The 16,139-nt window shown below is 36.6% G+C and overlaps 1 protein-coding gene across 4 annotated transcripts in view; it reads right to left on the bottom strand.

The window, feature by feature from the left end:
* Positions 1 to 16,139, bottom strand: part of LOC135075204 (serine/threonine-protein kinase unc-51) — a 45,204-nt gene that overhangs the window by 8,154 nt on the left and 20,911 nt on the right. For 2 of the 4 annotated variants that reach the window (XM_063969568.1, XM_063969572.1), the window contains 5 exons: positions 15,835 to 15,984; positions 13,214 to 13,431; positions 12,569 to 12,673; positions 6,414 to 6,534; positions 1,684 to 1,856 (listed from right to left, as the gene is read on the bottom strand). In XM_063969568.1, coding sequence (XP_063825638.1) covers positions 1,684 to 1,856; positions 6,414 to 6,534; positions 12,569 to 12,673; positions 13,214 to 13,431; positions 15,835 to 15,984 — 767 coding nt within the window. The remainder of the gene's footprint in view (positions 1 to 1,683; positions 1,857 to 6,413; positions 6,535 to 12,568; positions 12,674 to 13,213; positions 13,432 to 15,834; positions 15,985 to 16,139) is intronic. The other 2 variants (XM_063969570.1, XM_063969571.1) reach the window with 2 other exon arrangements.

Below are 16,139 nucleotides of genomic sequence, written 5' to 3'. Positions count from 1 at the left end.
CGTGAAACGTTTGACTTGCATGTAAGAAAAAGTAGCTTTCTGTCAGCTTTTACTCAAAGGTGTAATTGCGCTCCGTTTACCTTAAAATTCGTTTGAACTAGCTGTCAAAATGACACCGTGATACAGATTAAAATTTGTCATAACAGTTGATGTCCGTTCGTCATCCAGTCGCGTTGCAGTTGAAAATATTGAATGCAATCGGGGCCCAGGCATATAAGCGCCAGCATTGATGTTACTTTGCATTGACATTGCATTGTTACTTTCAACCAGGGTTCGAAAATATCCGATATTTATGATATTTATCAGAAAAATCATTATTATATAATTATATCGGATATATACTCAACGTCAAATAAATCGCACCTTCCGCGACGCGAACTTTAAAGATTTTCTTCTGACATAATCATGGTGCCCCAACAATATTGGTGTTATTTGAAAGCCCAATAAATATCCTTAAAGAAAAACACATTTAATTTCTTAATAAATGATTAACATATACGATAAATGTGACTTGAAAAAAAAACTAAAACCCAACTACGACAAAAAACGACGCTGAAAAAGTATAAAACAAGATTTTCAGAATACTGAACTGAACAAACTTGCTAATGTAGTTGCATAGTAATTTTCATGTTTGGAAAGGCGTAGTCACACGTTGTCAAAGTGCTACGGTAGGTAGGTATATGTAACGTGTGACTACGCCTTTCCAAACATGAAAATTACTATGCAACTACAATAGCAAGTTTGTTCAGTTCAGTATTCTGAAAATCTTGTTTTATACTTTTTCAGCGTCGTTTTTTGTCGTAGTTGGGTTTTAGTTTTTTTACTTTTTATTTATTATTTGTACTATTTTGGTGTTAAAGTGTATTTGTGGCGCATAATATTAACAAAAATTAAATTGATGAACTAATAAGTAGTAAAGAAGCTATGAACGAAAAGATGTGAATTTTATGCAATCAGCCCTTGAATACAGGTAAAGTCACAAGCAAATGCTAGTAATATATATATATTCAAAATGTACAAGTAAAGCGCTTTCAAATGATACCAAACACGGCATATTTATCTTAACTTTATTTTTTAACTCTGTATGTTTATTCACATTAGATTTTGTGAAACCCCATATAGCCTATAACCAGCGGACATTTAAGACGCTTCTAATGATATGTCATTTGTCGAATTCTGATAAGTAGTTTAGAAGTTACGAGGGAACACATGAACATACATACATACATACATACATACATACATAGCCTGTCAAAATCATAACCCTCCTTTGGCTTTGCCGTAGTCGGGTAAAAATGACCTCACTTTGGGCTCACCTGTGGGATCAATTAGACCAATTTTTATGGTTATAAAACCAAATAATGACCTCACGTGTCTTCTTTAACAGATGGATAGCGATTAATCCCAACTTAACAGTTTTATAGCCATAAAAGTTGGCTCAAGCGTAACTACCTATTTTTTGAAGAAGTGACTCTGGATCCTTCTAAAGACACATTTTTGGGGTAAAAGCCTTTCCTTTAATGAAATTAAGCTTAGAACTAGGCTTTCAAATGGTACCAATGTTGGTGGGAAGTGAGGATGCATACTTTTGAAAAGTGCTTGTTGCGGGAGGTGCGATTTATTTGAAGCCGAGTGTATATCATAAGGATATTTTCGAACCCTGCTTTCAACATCAGTACTCACCGCCAGGATGGTCTCCTCCTGCAGGTTGGGGATGTAGACGGGCGGCTCGGGCTGGTGCAGCTTGAGGCCGCGCAGCAGCGCGTCGGGCAGCGCCACGCCGCGCTTGGGCGAGCCGCCGCCGCCCGCGCCCTCGCTGCTGGCCTTCAGCGTCAGCGACACTGGCGGCGAGGAGCCTACGCGTCAATGCGACCCTTCAGTTGTACGCACATAGGGTACGTTTTCGTGTGATGGGAGCTTTAGCGTCAGCGAGCGCGATGGCTTTTTTGCCTTTGCGCACTAGAGCGTGGTTAATAACCTCCTTGAAAGTCGAGTTTATTTATATTTTTAGTTAGATTAAACAATACACAATATTATCGCATACAATATTATCTGAGTTTCGGAACTTTTGTCTTGTTAATAATTAATTTTAAAGTTGTATCAAGGTCGAACCATCTAAATATGTGTGAACTTGAAATGTGCTTGTTGTACACATGAATGAGTCCGATGCTCCAATGACAAATTTGGCATCACTCCCATAGACTATATTCGGATTATACATCCGTGCGAAAACGTACCCAAAGTGCGGCTGGCTAAAAGTTCGTTTAAACTAACAACAGTCACAGCGCTGAATGAATTGTTGTAGATATGGATTAAGACAACCGTGTTATTGATTGTTATCTCAATTATTTTTAATTAAAACTGTTAATAAAAAGCAAGTCTCAGTGACTTCGCTGGTTATAAAGACTATTTTAGTTTGTACAAAAGATTAATATCGAACCAACTTTTCAAACGCGAATAGGAAATTAAATGAGCGTGTGGCTGTCGCTAATTAACATAATAACTATTTAGTAGATTACAAAGATATTAAGGCTTGGTATTTCTTCTAAAGTAGGTATTTTGCGCTGTCAAAATCTGCGCGCGCAATTCTTCGCCGAAAACAGCGCGTCAAAGAGCTCCCGCCACAATTTCCAGCTACACAGTATAGAAATACGCAGTTGGTTAGGTTAGGTTGACTTCCTTCCCTTCAAGCGTCACACTCACAGTACTTTCTAATAGAAATCATATCCAAGTGATACAAATTAAAACACCTTTCAGACTTTTTGGGAATATATTCTAGAATCGAATAAATATAACTGCAGAAGTAAACACGGTTCAAAGTGGCCGTGGCGTCGCCCGAACTTCTGGAAGTTCTGCGCCGGCTTAAAGAATTTCAAGATTACGTCACCCGACCTATCGGTAGGCCCTTGGGAGCTTGAGCGATTGGATTTTTTTTTTATGATAAGTTACTCTTAGTAGCGATTATTTAGAGCTTGGATAATAAATTTAATTATAGTTGTTGCAATTCACGAAGCTTTGCACATGCAAACCACATGGTTAATAACATTAATCAGTATAGGTACGCATCAATTTTGTTCAGTCTCTTTGTTTATTAATAAATAAAAATATCATACTAAAATTGCAGAAACATATTTGTTTGTATTGGTCTGGGTGTTTTCTTTCTATAATATGTATGACGTATGTACGGGGTTCTGTACCTATCGAAAATTGCTATGAGCATAACACGCGGTTACCTGCGTACCTCTGTGCACTCATGGGAGTTTAAGCAGAGGTCCCTAGAGTTTGACTTTGAGCTTTGTTTATAGTTATTAAGAAGCAGACTGATGGGAAACTGCACTGTCTTGAATTCGAAAGGGTAATTTGACGGTGTTTGGGGAATTCTAGGAATAAATACAGAGTCTCCTCATTGAGATTGAGACATTTCAATTTGAGATTTCACTTGACATTGAACACAATCTGAAATGGAGTTTTCAAACACTTGTAAAAATAAAAAGTAATTAAATCAAAGGCACTAAGTAGTATTGATATCAACTTCGAAGAAAATGACTGCCAAAATTACTTTCTACCCGTTCCACACGTCTTTCATGAATTATATTAAGGTATTGTTAAACTAAATTTCAAGTAGATTGAACCAAGGAATCACTTTGTCCCATACAAACTTTGCCCCCTTTTTTCACCCCCTTCATTTCATGACCCCATTTCGGAAAATCTTTTCTTATGAGATGCCTACGTCATAAAAAGAACACACCTTCCAACTTTCAGGTCTCTACGATATCCGTCAGTCATTTAGGACAAAGCATTTTTATTAGTTGTTCAAAACTCTATCGTTCCAGGTATGTCATTGACAGGAAGGCGCTACTATCTTAATGGGTTATTCATTAGTCCACTTGACATTTCAGAATCGTTTGACTTTAGATACATAAGCGATTTGATATTCGGAGTCTTTTAATGAAATCAAGCTCTGAAATAACTTGAGGTGTTGTACCCGATCAAGCTTTTCATTGCAGGACAGTTAAATAGTTTTATTATTAGTTTCTTCTCTAAGTCTTAATTTGTCAGAGTAGGTAAAGGCTCCATGAGAGCAAAATTTAGCTTTATAATAGTTTTTAATTTTTTTCTTGAAATATTTTACGCCTTGTAATCTCTTGTAATCTCTCGTTAATATAGGTTCACACAAATAAAGAATGTTTGACTTCGACTTTAATAATTATGCTCTTACATAATTATAAATAAACTAGCTTTCCGCCCGCCGCTTTGCCCGCGTGGAATTTTTTGGTTTTTATATAACCTATTACACTCAGATATAATGAGGCTTTCTATTGGTGAAAGATTTTTTAAAATCAGTTCAGTAGATCCCGAGATTACCCCTTACAATTTAACAAATATACAAACACACAAACTTTACCTCTTTATAATATTAGATTATAGATAGGTAATTTGAAACCCTATTTTGTTTTATTCTTTTTTTTATTTTAAATATTTCACGATCCAAACTAATATTTACTGTAAGTAAATGCTATTAAATAGTAAATATTAGTTTGGATTGTGAAATATCCTACTAATATTATAAAGGCGAAAGTTTGGATGTCTGGATGTCATGATGTCTGGATGTTTGTTACTCTTTCACGCAAAAACTACTGAACGGATTTTGTTGAAACTTTACAGTATTATTGTTTATAACCCAGATTAACATTATGACGATATGTGGCAAATAAATTTCAATAAATAAATAAGACGTGTCTAAAAGCGCCATCTATCGTCATTGGTTAAAATCTACAGCACTGGACAAACTACGGTATGACGTTCGTAAATATTCATTCGGGGGAAACCGTGAAACGCCATCTATCAACATGGGTAAAATGAGGTAAAACATCATATCTAACGGGGGTAAAACGAGGTCCACGCGAACGAAGTCGCGGGCGGCCGCTAGTTTATAATAGGTAGCTTTCCCTCCGCAACCTTATTGGTATTCCATGTATGTGTCTTTTAACTGAGTTCTGTTAAACATTTCATGTAAAATTTGTCCAATTATAACTCTTTTTACATCTGCATCTGTAAGCAAGGATTCATGTTCTCCAGCCCAGATGCCGAGTAAACAGAATCGTCTTTCAGTGACGTGCAGCTGCCCCTATATTTGACCCACTGACCTAATTTTTTATTATTTATTTGTGTCAGTGTGCTCTTCTAAAGAGTGAAGACGATTGTATGTAGGTAAGTTACTATTAAAATGTAATTTTAACTCATTGGTTTTGTCTCATATTTGAGGAATGTATCATGAGTAGAGTCTTAGTTTAAAAGGATGCCAACGATTTAAATTTCAATAGGTAGACAAAATTCAGAATTCTTAATTATCAAAAATTTTAGCTTTCTCCAGTAACACTGGTATTATTATACTGTGACTCATCAAAGTCATCATTGTCAAAAATATTGACAAATCGAGAACTGTCACGGCCAAAAAACTGGCACGCGTCCGTCCTCCGTAAGCGCCACCGCGCGACTGATTGAGATTGTCCAAGCCGTCATGGGCGATTTTTTCCACATTTTTTAACATAGTAACTAAATAAGACGCAATATAAAAATTTCATCCGTTAAAAGCCCTCAAGTTATTTCTGAACTTTAGTTTAGTAAAAGATTCAGAATCTCAAATCGCTTATTTTAAAAATAAAACCATAATTAGAAAACGAATAGAGGTAACTTTGGGAATTTATTCTATCGAGTCAACTTCATCAAATCGTGTTTCCATCCGTTAATAGCCCTAGAAAATATCCTCAACTATGCCCAAAAAAAATCTTAGCCTTTTATTTTACTGTTTAGTACCTCAAAAATGAAAAATGAAAACCTCATTTTCGCCATTTTCTCTGTTACCCGGCCTTAAACAATATTCGAGAAATAACAGATCGATTTTAATGTAAATAATAACAAGTGATGGGATTATTAAATGACTAGAGTTGTTATCATAGTTATTTTAGAAAATAAATTAATGTTTTTACATGAAAATAAAATGTATTCGCATCCATTTATTCATTGAAACGAAAAATTCAAGTGGGCCTAGTTACAGGCTCCGCATGTGCATACTTTAAAGGGTTCCATAGTGAGACCGATACCAGCTTTGAAAATCGAGTGTGTAAAGCAGGAGCTTCTTAGGGCAGAAACTGCGTTAAGCGGGCACCCGTGCGGTTTCATACAAAGTGCTCCGTCGCGGGCACCCGCGCGGGGGACTTTCGTATGAAACCGCCTTAGTGAGATTGATCCCAGCTGTGAAGCCGGCGTGAGTAAAATCTATCCAGCTATCCTAAGCTCTTACGCACTAGCGGTTAACCGCGGAGGCGGCTAGCTGCTTTTCCAGTTTAATATGAAATTTTTGATTTTGATTTTGATTTTTGTAGCCTAAGTATTTTCTTAGTGAGACTGACCTGATCGTCGCAGCGGGCTGGCGTTGGTGGGCGACACCTGCCACAAGGAAGGTGGCGGTGAGCTACCCGAGTTGCTGCTGCGGCGGCGGGAGGAGCGCGGCGTGCCCATTGTGAACGGCACCTGTGTACCGACGCAACCATTAGCTTGGGCCATGTTGGGGCGAGAAGAACTAATGTCTAGGATATATAAGGTGTTATTTTTTGTACTGATCATACTTTACCAATGCATCTAATAAAATCATACAAATACAACCCAAGTGTTTTTAAAAAAAAATTCAGGCTAGTTTTTGTTTTTACTTTTCCTAACAAAAAAAAGATATTATTTTTACAACCATCCTGTCTTCACTCACTGCCTCTCTCTCTTTCTTTACTCATTTCATTCATACGAGTACGAACAATGGCCGCGCGCATTCATTCAACGTTCACACACATAAAGGTTAGATTACACTAAACCTACGTTACCAAAAATTATCACTCGTGAGTATGTACGATGTTACGTCATGTTAATAGGTACTACGCGCTGGGAGAAACAAAATCTAGCTACATAAGTAGGTAAATAAGTGTATTTTCATTAGTGTAATAGCGGGGGACTTTTCCAACGAACCGAGGCGAATCATCCGCGTTAAACTAGAAATTTAAAAAAGGATAGAAATTGGAATTCAATAGGGGAGAGGGGGGCAGCTTTGGACAGGGGCAGCTTAGAACAAATGAATTTAAAAATCACTGGTTTAGGCTACAATGGTATAAATCATAATTTATATTGCCAGCACTGATGCGCATAGCCGTCACATCTCATTTTTAATATCTAACTGTAGGTTAACCGGCAAAAGTGGTTTTTTGTTTTTGACTGCCAATTTCGCACTTTTTTATTTTGGTTCTAAGGATTTTGTGGACGTAGTTTTATAAAATAGTGAGTGGTTTGTTTACTATATGGAAGTTTAAATAGTTTCAATGAAGATTTGATAAGAAATTGCGATATAAAAGTATGTTCCGTTATTAAATTTATGTTTTTTTCTGGAAATATACCCATGGGGCAGCTTTGAACGAAATGGTTGGGGCACCTTTGAACTTTATAAATTTTCTTTTTTAAGTGGTATTATGAAACCTTAAGTTTTCTAATACTTCGTAGAAGGTTTTTACATAAAAAATAAGCAGATTGCTTTACTGTGACAGATAAAATTTCAAGCTGGGTGAAGTCCGGGCAAAAGCTAGTTTTAGTAGTTGATTGATATTTTTTAAATTATGCAGTTTTGTCTTTGATGTGTCATTAAACAGAAAGTTTATTAGTATTTAGTTAATTGATATATCTTATATTTACTTTTTTTTAAATAATATCACTAAGTTTTGTGTTACTTTGTACAGAGTGATGTAAAATAAAATAAACATGTTAAATTGATCCCAAATGACACTGATCATTTAAAATATTGTTTATTAATTATTTTAAAAATACACATTCATAAATATTCAGTTTTATTTCATTGAAAAAAATACTAATTCAAAACTGCCCCAGGCGTGTTCAAGGCTGCCCCGACTACGGGGCAGTTTTGAACGTTTACAGGTCTGTGCAAAAATCTAAATATCTTAATAAGCGTTCATGAATAATTAAGAAGAACATCATTATTTTGTTGTGTGATAACCATGACCTCTATCTAGGAAGAAAAAATTAATGAAATCGTTCAAATTTGGAAGATATTTAATAAAGTATGAAAATTGTTCAAAGCTGCCCCCCTCTCCCCTATCTACGGTTTCGTAATGCCTACGCAATTTATTTAGAGACGTAATAAAAAATTGATAGGTACATACCTATTACTACTTCGCTTCGCTTCAGTGGAAATGCACCCTAATATTGAATATGAATAGATGTTGTAAATAAAACTCACTGATCAATTTTCCTGGTTTTAATTCCTAAATTATGATTTGCCATCACACTTTAGATTCATTGATTTTACTTATTCACACATTTACCTATTTTGAATGTTGTTATTTAAAGTTCCTAGGTTATTATTACACTAATCACAATACATTTTGAACGTCAAGCCTTTGTTGAATGTTCACGTAAACACTGTCTTGCACTGTCTAATCTAGCCACGATCGAATTGAGGTAATGCTTTCGGGCTGCACACTTGCTTGCTGTTCACTAGACACCACGTCGGATGTTGTATTCACAATTCGCGCACTAACTTTTTTACGGAAAAAGTCCCTTTCGCGTAAACAAGCACTCATCTGTCCAAATCACACTGTAGGTATGTACCTAGGTAGACTTCCGCAATAACCATCGATAGAACTAGGTCGCGGTCGTGGCCCTCTGGCAACAACTCCTTGATAAGGCATTCCGTATTTTTACGCAAAAGCCGCCGTCTGCGGCGCTCGCATCTGGGTACCGCCAGCACTGTGCCGGTGATTGAAATTGAAATCCAGAACTTCGTCCTCGAAGCGCACGGAATCTCGTCAAGTCAGGATACGGCTGCGCTCCCTGAAGCGCTGCGCGGCTCCAAACAAGCAAGGTATGAAGGTTTTCGACTCGTCAATGTTTCTCGTCGGCCAGTTAGTGTGCCCGAAACATAATTTCACCTGCGTTTTGTTATTGATCAAGCGCGTCATTGTAATAAACCACACATACACTGCAATACGTTTGGGCGCATTGGACGGACTGGGACGATTATTTATGTTGTTGCGCTCCCGCATGCCGATCGGCGGCTCGGCGCGGGCTGTGGGCGCGGAGCGACTGGCAGCGATATCAATATGGCCGACTCACGCGGCGCGGCACGTGGCAGTGGTCGTTGCCCTCGGCCGGCTACTACGATAGTGCGTACAAACGAATACTCACCGCGCTCAAAGGATGATTAATTTTTTTTTTTTTTTCGAAACATTCTTTGTCGATTTACTCGAAAACTAGCCTGAATTTTTTTTTAAAAACACTTGGGTTGTATTTGTATGATTTTATTAGATGCGTTGGTAAAGTATGATCAGTACAAAAAATAACACCTTATATAATGACTCGCTGTTCCGTGTCAAAATCAAAAATATTTTCAATTTTGACCACTGGTGGCACTTATGAAATGTCATTGGGTATGGATCACACAGGCTTGTAGTGAGTAGTCTCTGTCCTTTTGACCATTTCGGCCATTGGGTATACAACTTCATACATTTCCCGACGGTAAAAAGGACAATGGGCCGAACACTTCTATGTAGTACCTAGACTCCTAAATAAGCTGTTAAGAATAAAAATTGTGCAAAGTGCGAGAGTCTACCGTTTACATGAAATATCATCAAATCAGGTAGGGTGATTGCTATAGTAATTGGCCTGTACATAGTTATTGGCCACCTTGGCTAAAATAAAAATAAACAAGCATATGTACGTTATTAAGAGTGGAAAAGAGACACAAATACTTTCTCTGAGCAATACGCTGTCCAATGTAGTATGTCAGAGTAAGAACAGATGGCACTCTAAACAGCAGAAGCTTTCTTTCGACAACGAGTCGTCCGAGTAGCCGCATGCTTGTCAAAATTTTAAGGTAAATATTTATGAATATTGTTCGTAATTTAATTGTTTTTGCTTGTTATAGTAATTTTACTGTTTTTTTGTAAAGAGATAAATGGTAGCTTATGTAGATAGATTAAGTTACTTTGTTTTGGAATAAAATAACTTTAAAATTAGACCGGCCAATAACTATACCACGTTTCAATTTATTTCAGTTATTGGCCATGGGTGGCCAATAATTAAATTTTACTTTTATTGTATTTTTATTCAAGATTAAGTTAATTTAACCCTTAAATATTTGCTATTAAAATACTAACGTCCTAACCTATTAGGATCAGTAATTAGCCGGGGGGCCAATTACTGACACTTATGCACGGCCAATAACTATTTTTATTGATTTACTTTACCTAGATTGTTACAAGATGCCGTAGGTAACACAGTATACTAAGGTTGGTATAAGTAGTTGGAACAGAAACACTTAATCAGTTTAAAAAAATAAAACAAATAATACCTGAAATGCAAAACAATGAATTTTTTTTTTATTCTCTATCGTTTGTGGGACTATTAATTTATTATAAGCAAAATGGATTGGAAGCGGAAGTTACAGATGAACCTGAAGCTATAAGTCGGGAGAAAGAATCAACATTGAGTGAAATAGGAGAACTTCAAACTAGAGATAAAGAAAGAGAGACAAAAGACCCTAAAACTGGGACCCAAGAAGATGAGATAGGTACTTGTAGACGAACGAGAATGACGAGATGAACCGTTACCGTAACCAGAACATCAGAGGATTCTCGAAGAAAAAGCTAAAGAAAAAGAAATCCTCGAGAAAGAAAAAAGGTAACGGAAAATTGAAAGAGAACATAAAAGAGAGGACAGAAAACTGAAAGCTGAAGAAAAGAAAACTGCTAAAATAAAAAAGTAAGAATAATGTATCTGTCTGTATCCAATCAAATCTGTAATATTTGTAAAAAGCTTATAAAAATAGACTTTTAGTATGCTCTGAATGTCACCGTGTCTTTCATAAATCTTGTGCAACAGATATTCCTGAAGAAGAAGGAGACAGTTATCTTTGTCACAATTGTTACTGAATGTACTGACGATGATGAGATAGATGAAGAAATCGATAAGAGTGATACTGATGACGAATTCTTAGCTAATCTTAAGGAAAGACAAAATGAGTTAGGATTACAAAGCGTGAAGTTTCAGTGATTTTTATGGGTTTTTTTCGGTGGCTAATAACTGTACTTCTAGGAGCCAATTACTGTGATTTTGGGGCCAATAGCTAAATTTAATGTGATCTCTGATATTTTTAAAATTATTATTGTAATTCTTATCGTATAACACCAAATAGGTACTAGCTTAAATAGCAGCAATATTGTTTTCTCATAATAAAATATAAAAAGTAAACAAAAGTCGAGTTTTTGTTACATTTTACACAAGTTAACTTACACAACGCTCTTAAAGGGCCAATAACTGTAGCAATCACCCTACTAATTAAAAAAAACTATAATTCAATTTGAGTGTTACTACATCTCGCTATTGTAAATAAATAAAAACATTTATTTATTCGCACAGAAACATGGTACAACACAGATGTCAGATGAAACAATCAGGTTTTACATGTTACGACGTATATCGACGTTTCGATGAATCGAATAAGTGCGCGAGGTTCGTTTTACGCTACTTTTCTGCTCTGTTGGTATCTGCAACATAGCGTAAGCGTATTTGCCTCTGGTTCACAGCCTTCGTGAGTATGGCTTAGCCTTTAACAAATTTTCAGCCGAAAGACTTGAACCGGAGCCCACGACGGTCGACTTTTATAACGTTGCGGTATAACCGGCTCTGTGCCTAATACATTGTTTATGCCTCTTGTTCGTATTATTTAACTCGAAATTCGCTAAGCCATTAGGCTCGAATGACTTAACGTTTTAATTTCGTGACTCGTCCACATAAACTAATTGAAAATTGTGTATTCACACAAGCTTTTAAATCACTTTCTATTCATTAATTTTGTAATAAATTTACGCACAACCAGGCTCATATTTAATTGCTTATTTACTTAATTGCCTACTTCTAAATTAAAAGATATTAAGAATGTGATTTTGTTGTAATTATTTCATTAATTGAGTAACAAACTGCTTATTGGTTCTATTATAGTATGTTACTCAGGCTAGATAAAAAAATTGAATTCTCATTAAGTCGAAAATGAAGTTCTATGCTATGTAATTTAATAATGTTATAGTATCAAATACTCGAGTCACGCGCTACATGTTAAATGAAAATAAAATCAATTTTAATTCATTTACTGCCTAGAAAGTCAAGATAATGATTGTGATAAAGCAAAATTATTAAACCTTGAGAAACATTAGTACCAGATATTGCATTGAAACCTTGGGGGAGGCCTTTGTCCAGCAGTGGACGTCATTTGGCTGAAACGAACGATTGCATTGAAACGAATATAAGACATTAGTATAACTTTGATAAAATGGATTTGTACATAAAATATGTTCGGGCATTTTACGTCAGCATCGTTAAATAATTTCTGAAATTTTATCGGCGGAAATCTATCGCCAAGTGTTTGTTATCAGTGACTTCTTTGCTTTATGTTTTAGTTTGATGTCATTAATTTGTTTAAGAATGATTCGATGAATGGAGTAGTGGTGTTACTCACAGGTGGTGAGAGTGATCCAATGTTGGTCGCGTTGCGACTGTTCGTTCGGACGTCGATGGGCTGAGATCGCGGCACAGTGTTATTGGATACCATGTTGATGGGATTCTGCGAACAATTAGTTTAGTCACTAAATGTTACACACTGTGAGCGTTGCTAATGAACAATTAGAACGAAAATACAACAGGCGGTGAATAATTAATTCAATTATTACACATTGGTTGTGAATTAAGTTGGTATAATTTTGATTAACATTAAGTTATACATGATAATATTGTGCCGAACATTCACAATAAAACAACACTCTGATTTTAAGCTTGTGAAAAAGCATGTAAAATATTGGCTACTGTTACAAATAAATTAATTTACCTACATTTGTGTTACAAATTGCTGAAGTAGAAGCATATATTCTAAGCGTATTATTTACATAATATATTTGAAATGATAGTTAAAATCACAAGTCAAAGATAAAAAAAATATCATTGGACATTTTACACTGCGCCATCTAGTCCGAAACTAAGCAAAGCTTGTACTATGGGTATCAGACAACGGAAATAAACATACCTAAATACTTTTTTGGACTATGTTTAACTTGACACTGGCCACTGGCTACGTGCAAACCTTAAAGAAAAAAAAATCTCGCCTCACCCGAAACTGCAAGGCCGTGTTGTCCATGGCGGGCGGCGCGGGCTGCGGCGCGGCGGGCGGCGGCGCGGGCGCGGCGGCCAGCGCCAGCGAGCGCGGGCGCGGCGCCGCCTCGGAGCCCGACGACGCGCCCGAGCACTCGGCCGAGCCGCTGCCCATCGCGTCCACCATCACGAAACCGCCCAGCTCTTCGTCAGCCCATGTCGTGCCCGACGACTCGGCTGCGGGTGAGGTAAAGTGTAATGAGGGCTATCGTTTTTATACATAACAGTTGGCACCCCTGGCGATTGACAGGACCTTACTCTACAGTGGCGCTAACTGGTGAGCGCTAAAACGATAGCCCTCATTGAGATTCTTCTGACGTCAGTTCTCAGGGGGGAAGTAGTGGTAGGTTATAATCACCGACAAGACCTTCTTGTTTTTGACAATTATTACTTACATCTTGTCAAGAAACGACAATTGCCCAACGGTGCCGTTGTCGGACTGTGAATAAAGATTCAAGTTTCAAGGAAAGCTAGTTGGAATATTGTGGTTAATCCAATCCTACCTAACACAAGCATTGGAGGGATCAACAGAGAAAGTATTAATTTGTTTATCACAAATTACATCAATGCAGGCGGTGCTCCCGAATTCAAGTCTCAGGTAGGTTCAATCAAGTTTTGTGGTACCTACTTTTAGTTAGTGCATGCTTTCATGTTCAAGTTTAATTACACATTGCGTCATACATTTATGGCAAAGTATGTCTACGCACCAAGATTGCTAAATCCACGTCAAATAGATATTTTCGTTGACTAGGTACATTGTAATTTTTAAAACAATTGAATAGATAAGGAAATAATAGGCGGGTAAGTGTGTTAACGTCATAATTATGTATGTTCGATATTTTTACGTAAATCATGATTATGTATCTTAATGTTTAACTGCCTTTTTGTCAACGCACAGTCTCTGCTTTCTTAAAAATATTGTTTTGTAATACATACTATACTTTTAATATTAATGAACACATACATTATACTGTAGTAGGTACAATACGAGTGCGCTTTAGGTGTATTTCTATCACACAATAAGATAAGCTAACGTCTTGTTTTAAATACCCATCAGATGCATTAATGGAACATTTATAAAAAAAAACTGCGGAACAAGCGATGATTTATTGTTATAATAAAAGTGATAAAGCGCATTGGGTTCTGAAGGGCAAGTTAAATGAGTGAGTGTTATCAAATTGGTGTTTCCCCCCCCCTCGGCATGATTTATTATTGAAAGCTATCGCTAACTGTTCTCGGTTTATGACCCTTTGGGCCTTTATGAGAACTAGCTTTTGCCCACGGCTTCTCCCGCGTGAAATTTAGTTTGTCACATATCATCATAATTATAGCCTATATGTTATTCTGGTTTATAAACAATAATACTGTAAAGTTTCAACTAAATCCGTTCAGTAGTTTTTGCGTGAAAGAGTAACAAACATCCAGACATCCAAACTTTCGCATTTATAATATTAGTAAGATAGTTAGCGATATTTTTGCTCTATTTTATGAATTAAAAAAAAACTTTCACGTGAAAGCAAATATATCGTTTACCCTACCTACACAATAAAATGTATTTTATTATTAGAATCCTTTGTTTATCATAATTTGATATCGAAAAAAGATGACGTGACTTAAGTATCTTGTAATCAGTAGCTTTTAATGTAAATCTTATCTGCTTGCTTTATCATTATAATAACTTTAAGGCGAAAATCATTCATTATTCTCGTAATTGTATATTATTATGTATGTAGTTCCAAAATAATATTTGAATACAACATTACTAAACTTAATGAATGTTAAATTGTGCAACATACCTACTCTACTCGTATTTTTCGTTAACGAAGAGAATTATAAAACAAAACCAATAGCATAAGCTGTATATGGTATGCGGGCTATACTTTGATAAAACGAATGATTTAGCTATAAAAAGATTCAGATTAGGTACCTACATGATGATTCAATGTTAAGGAGTGTCCTTCAAATGTCATATGACTATTTCAAACAGAATTTGTAGATGATTCAACTTGCATTAAAAACCAAAAAGGATGTGCATAGTTTAACAGCTCTCTTTCTGTCTGCCACCACAACCTCGCCGTTTTTAACATAATATCGAGAAAATGAAAAATACTGAAACTGAGATTTGTAGACAATGAACGAATGAGCGTTTTTTACGTGCATGGTTGAATTTATAATGTCTTCCGCATTTGCATATTAGTCACTCACGTGACATTTTCTCTTATGTACAGACGATACGGCACATCAAGGTAAACACTAGATTATTATGGTCTCGTCTGTCTTAATTATCGAACTCTTTGTCTCGTGTCTTGGTCTATTAGTGATTTTATTATTACAAAATGTAAACACTAATTTAACATAACTAACTTTATGCTACTAGGTTTAATACCTTTTTAGTAATTTTTCTCCTGCGTAAGTTGGTATTATATTTCGAACTTCTATATTTTTTATGGTTTAATTCGTTGCGGTTATGGGTTCCAAGATAGTAAATAATTCCACGGGACTAAATTCGATCTCCATTGGTTGGGTTAAATGACTGATCCTTGCTGTACAGGAGTTGCAGTGGTGGGAAAGATGTCTCACCAGAAGAGGTGGGCTGTGCCTTGCGCTGCGTATGCGCTGCTGTGTGGTGCTGCTGAGGGGCGGCGGCGCGCGCGGCGGGGGCGGCGGCGCGCGCGGCGTTGGGCGCGCCCGCCGCTTGCGTCGCGGCCGCGTTACCGCCGCTGTTGCCAGCTGGAGTTGCGTCAAATACTGTTATTAAACTCCAACTCCTTTTCCACTTAAATCGTCACTGATACTTTTGTTGATGTCACAAAAGAATCAAAGTGCCTCGCTAATTAACAGTGTTAGACGGGTGGATAATACAGAGTACTTATGGTTTTGTTAAT

The sequence above is a fragment of the Ostrinia nubilalis genome, chromosome 10 (genome assembly GCF_963855985.1).
Source record: "Ostrinia nubilalis chromosome 10, ilOstNubi1.1, whole genome shotgun sequence".
Lineage (NCBI taxonomy): Eukaryota > Metazoa > Arthropoda > Insecta > Lepidoptera > Crambidae > Ostrinia > Ostrinia nubilalis.
This window is presented reverse-complemented; position numbering and strand designations above follow the sequence as displayed.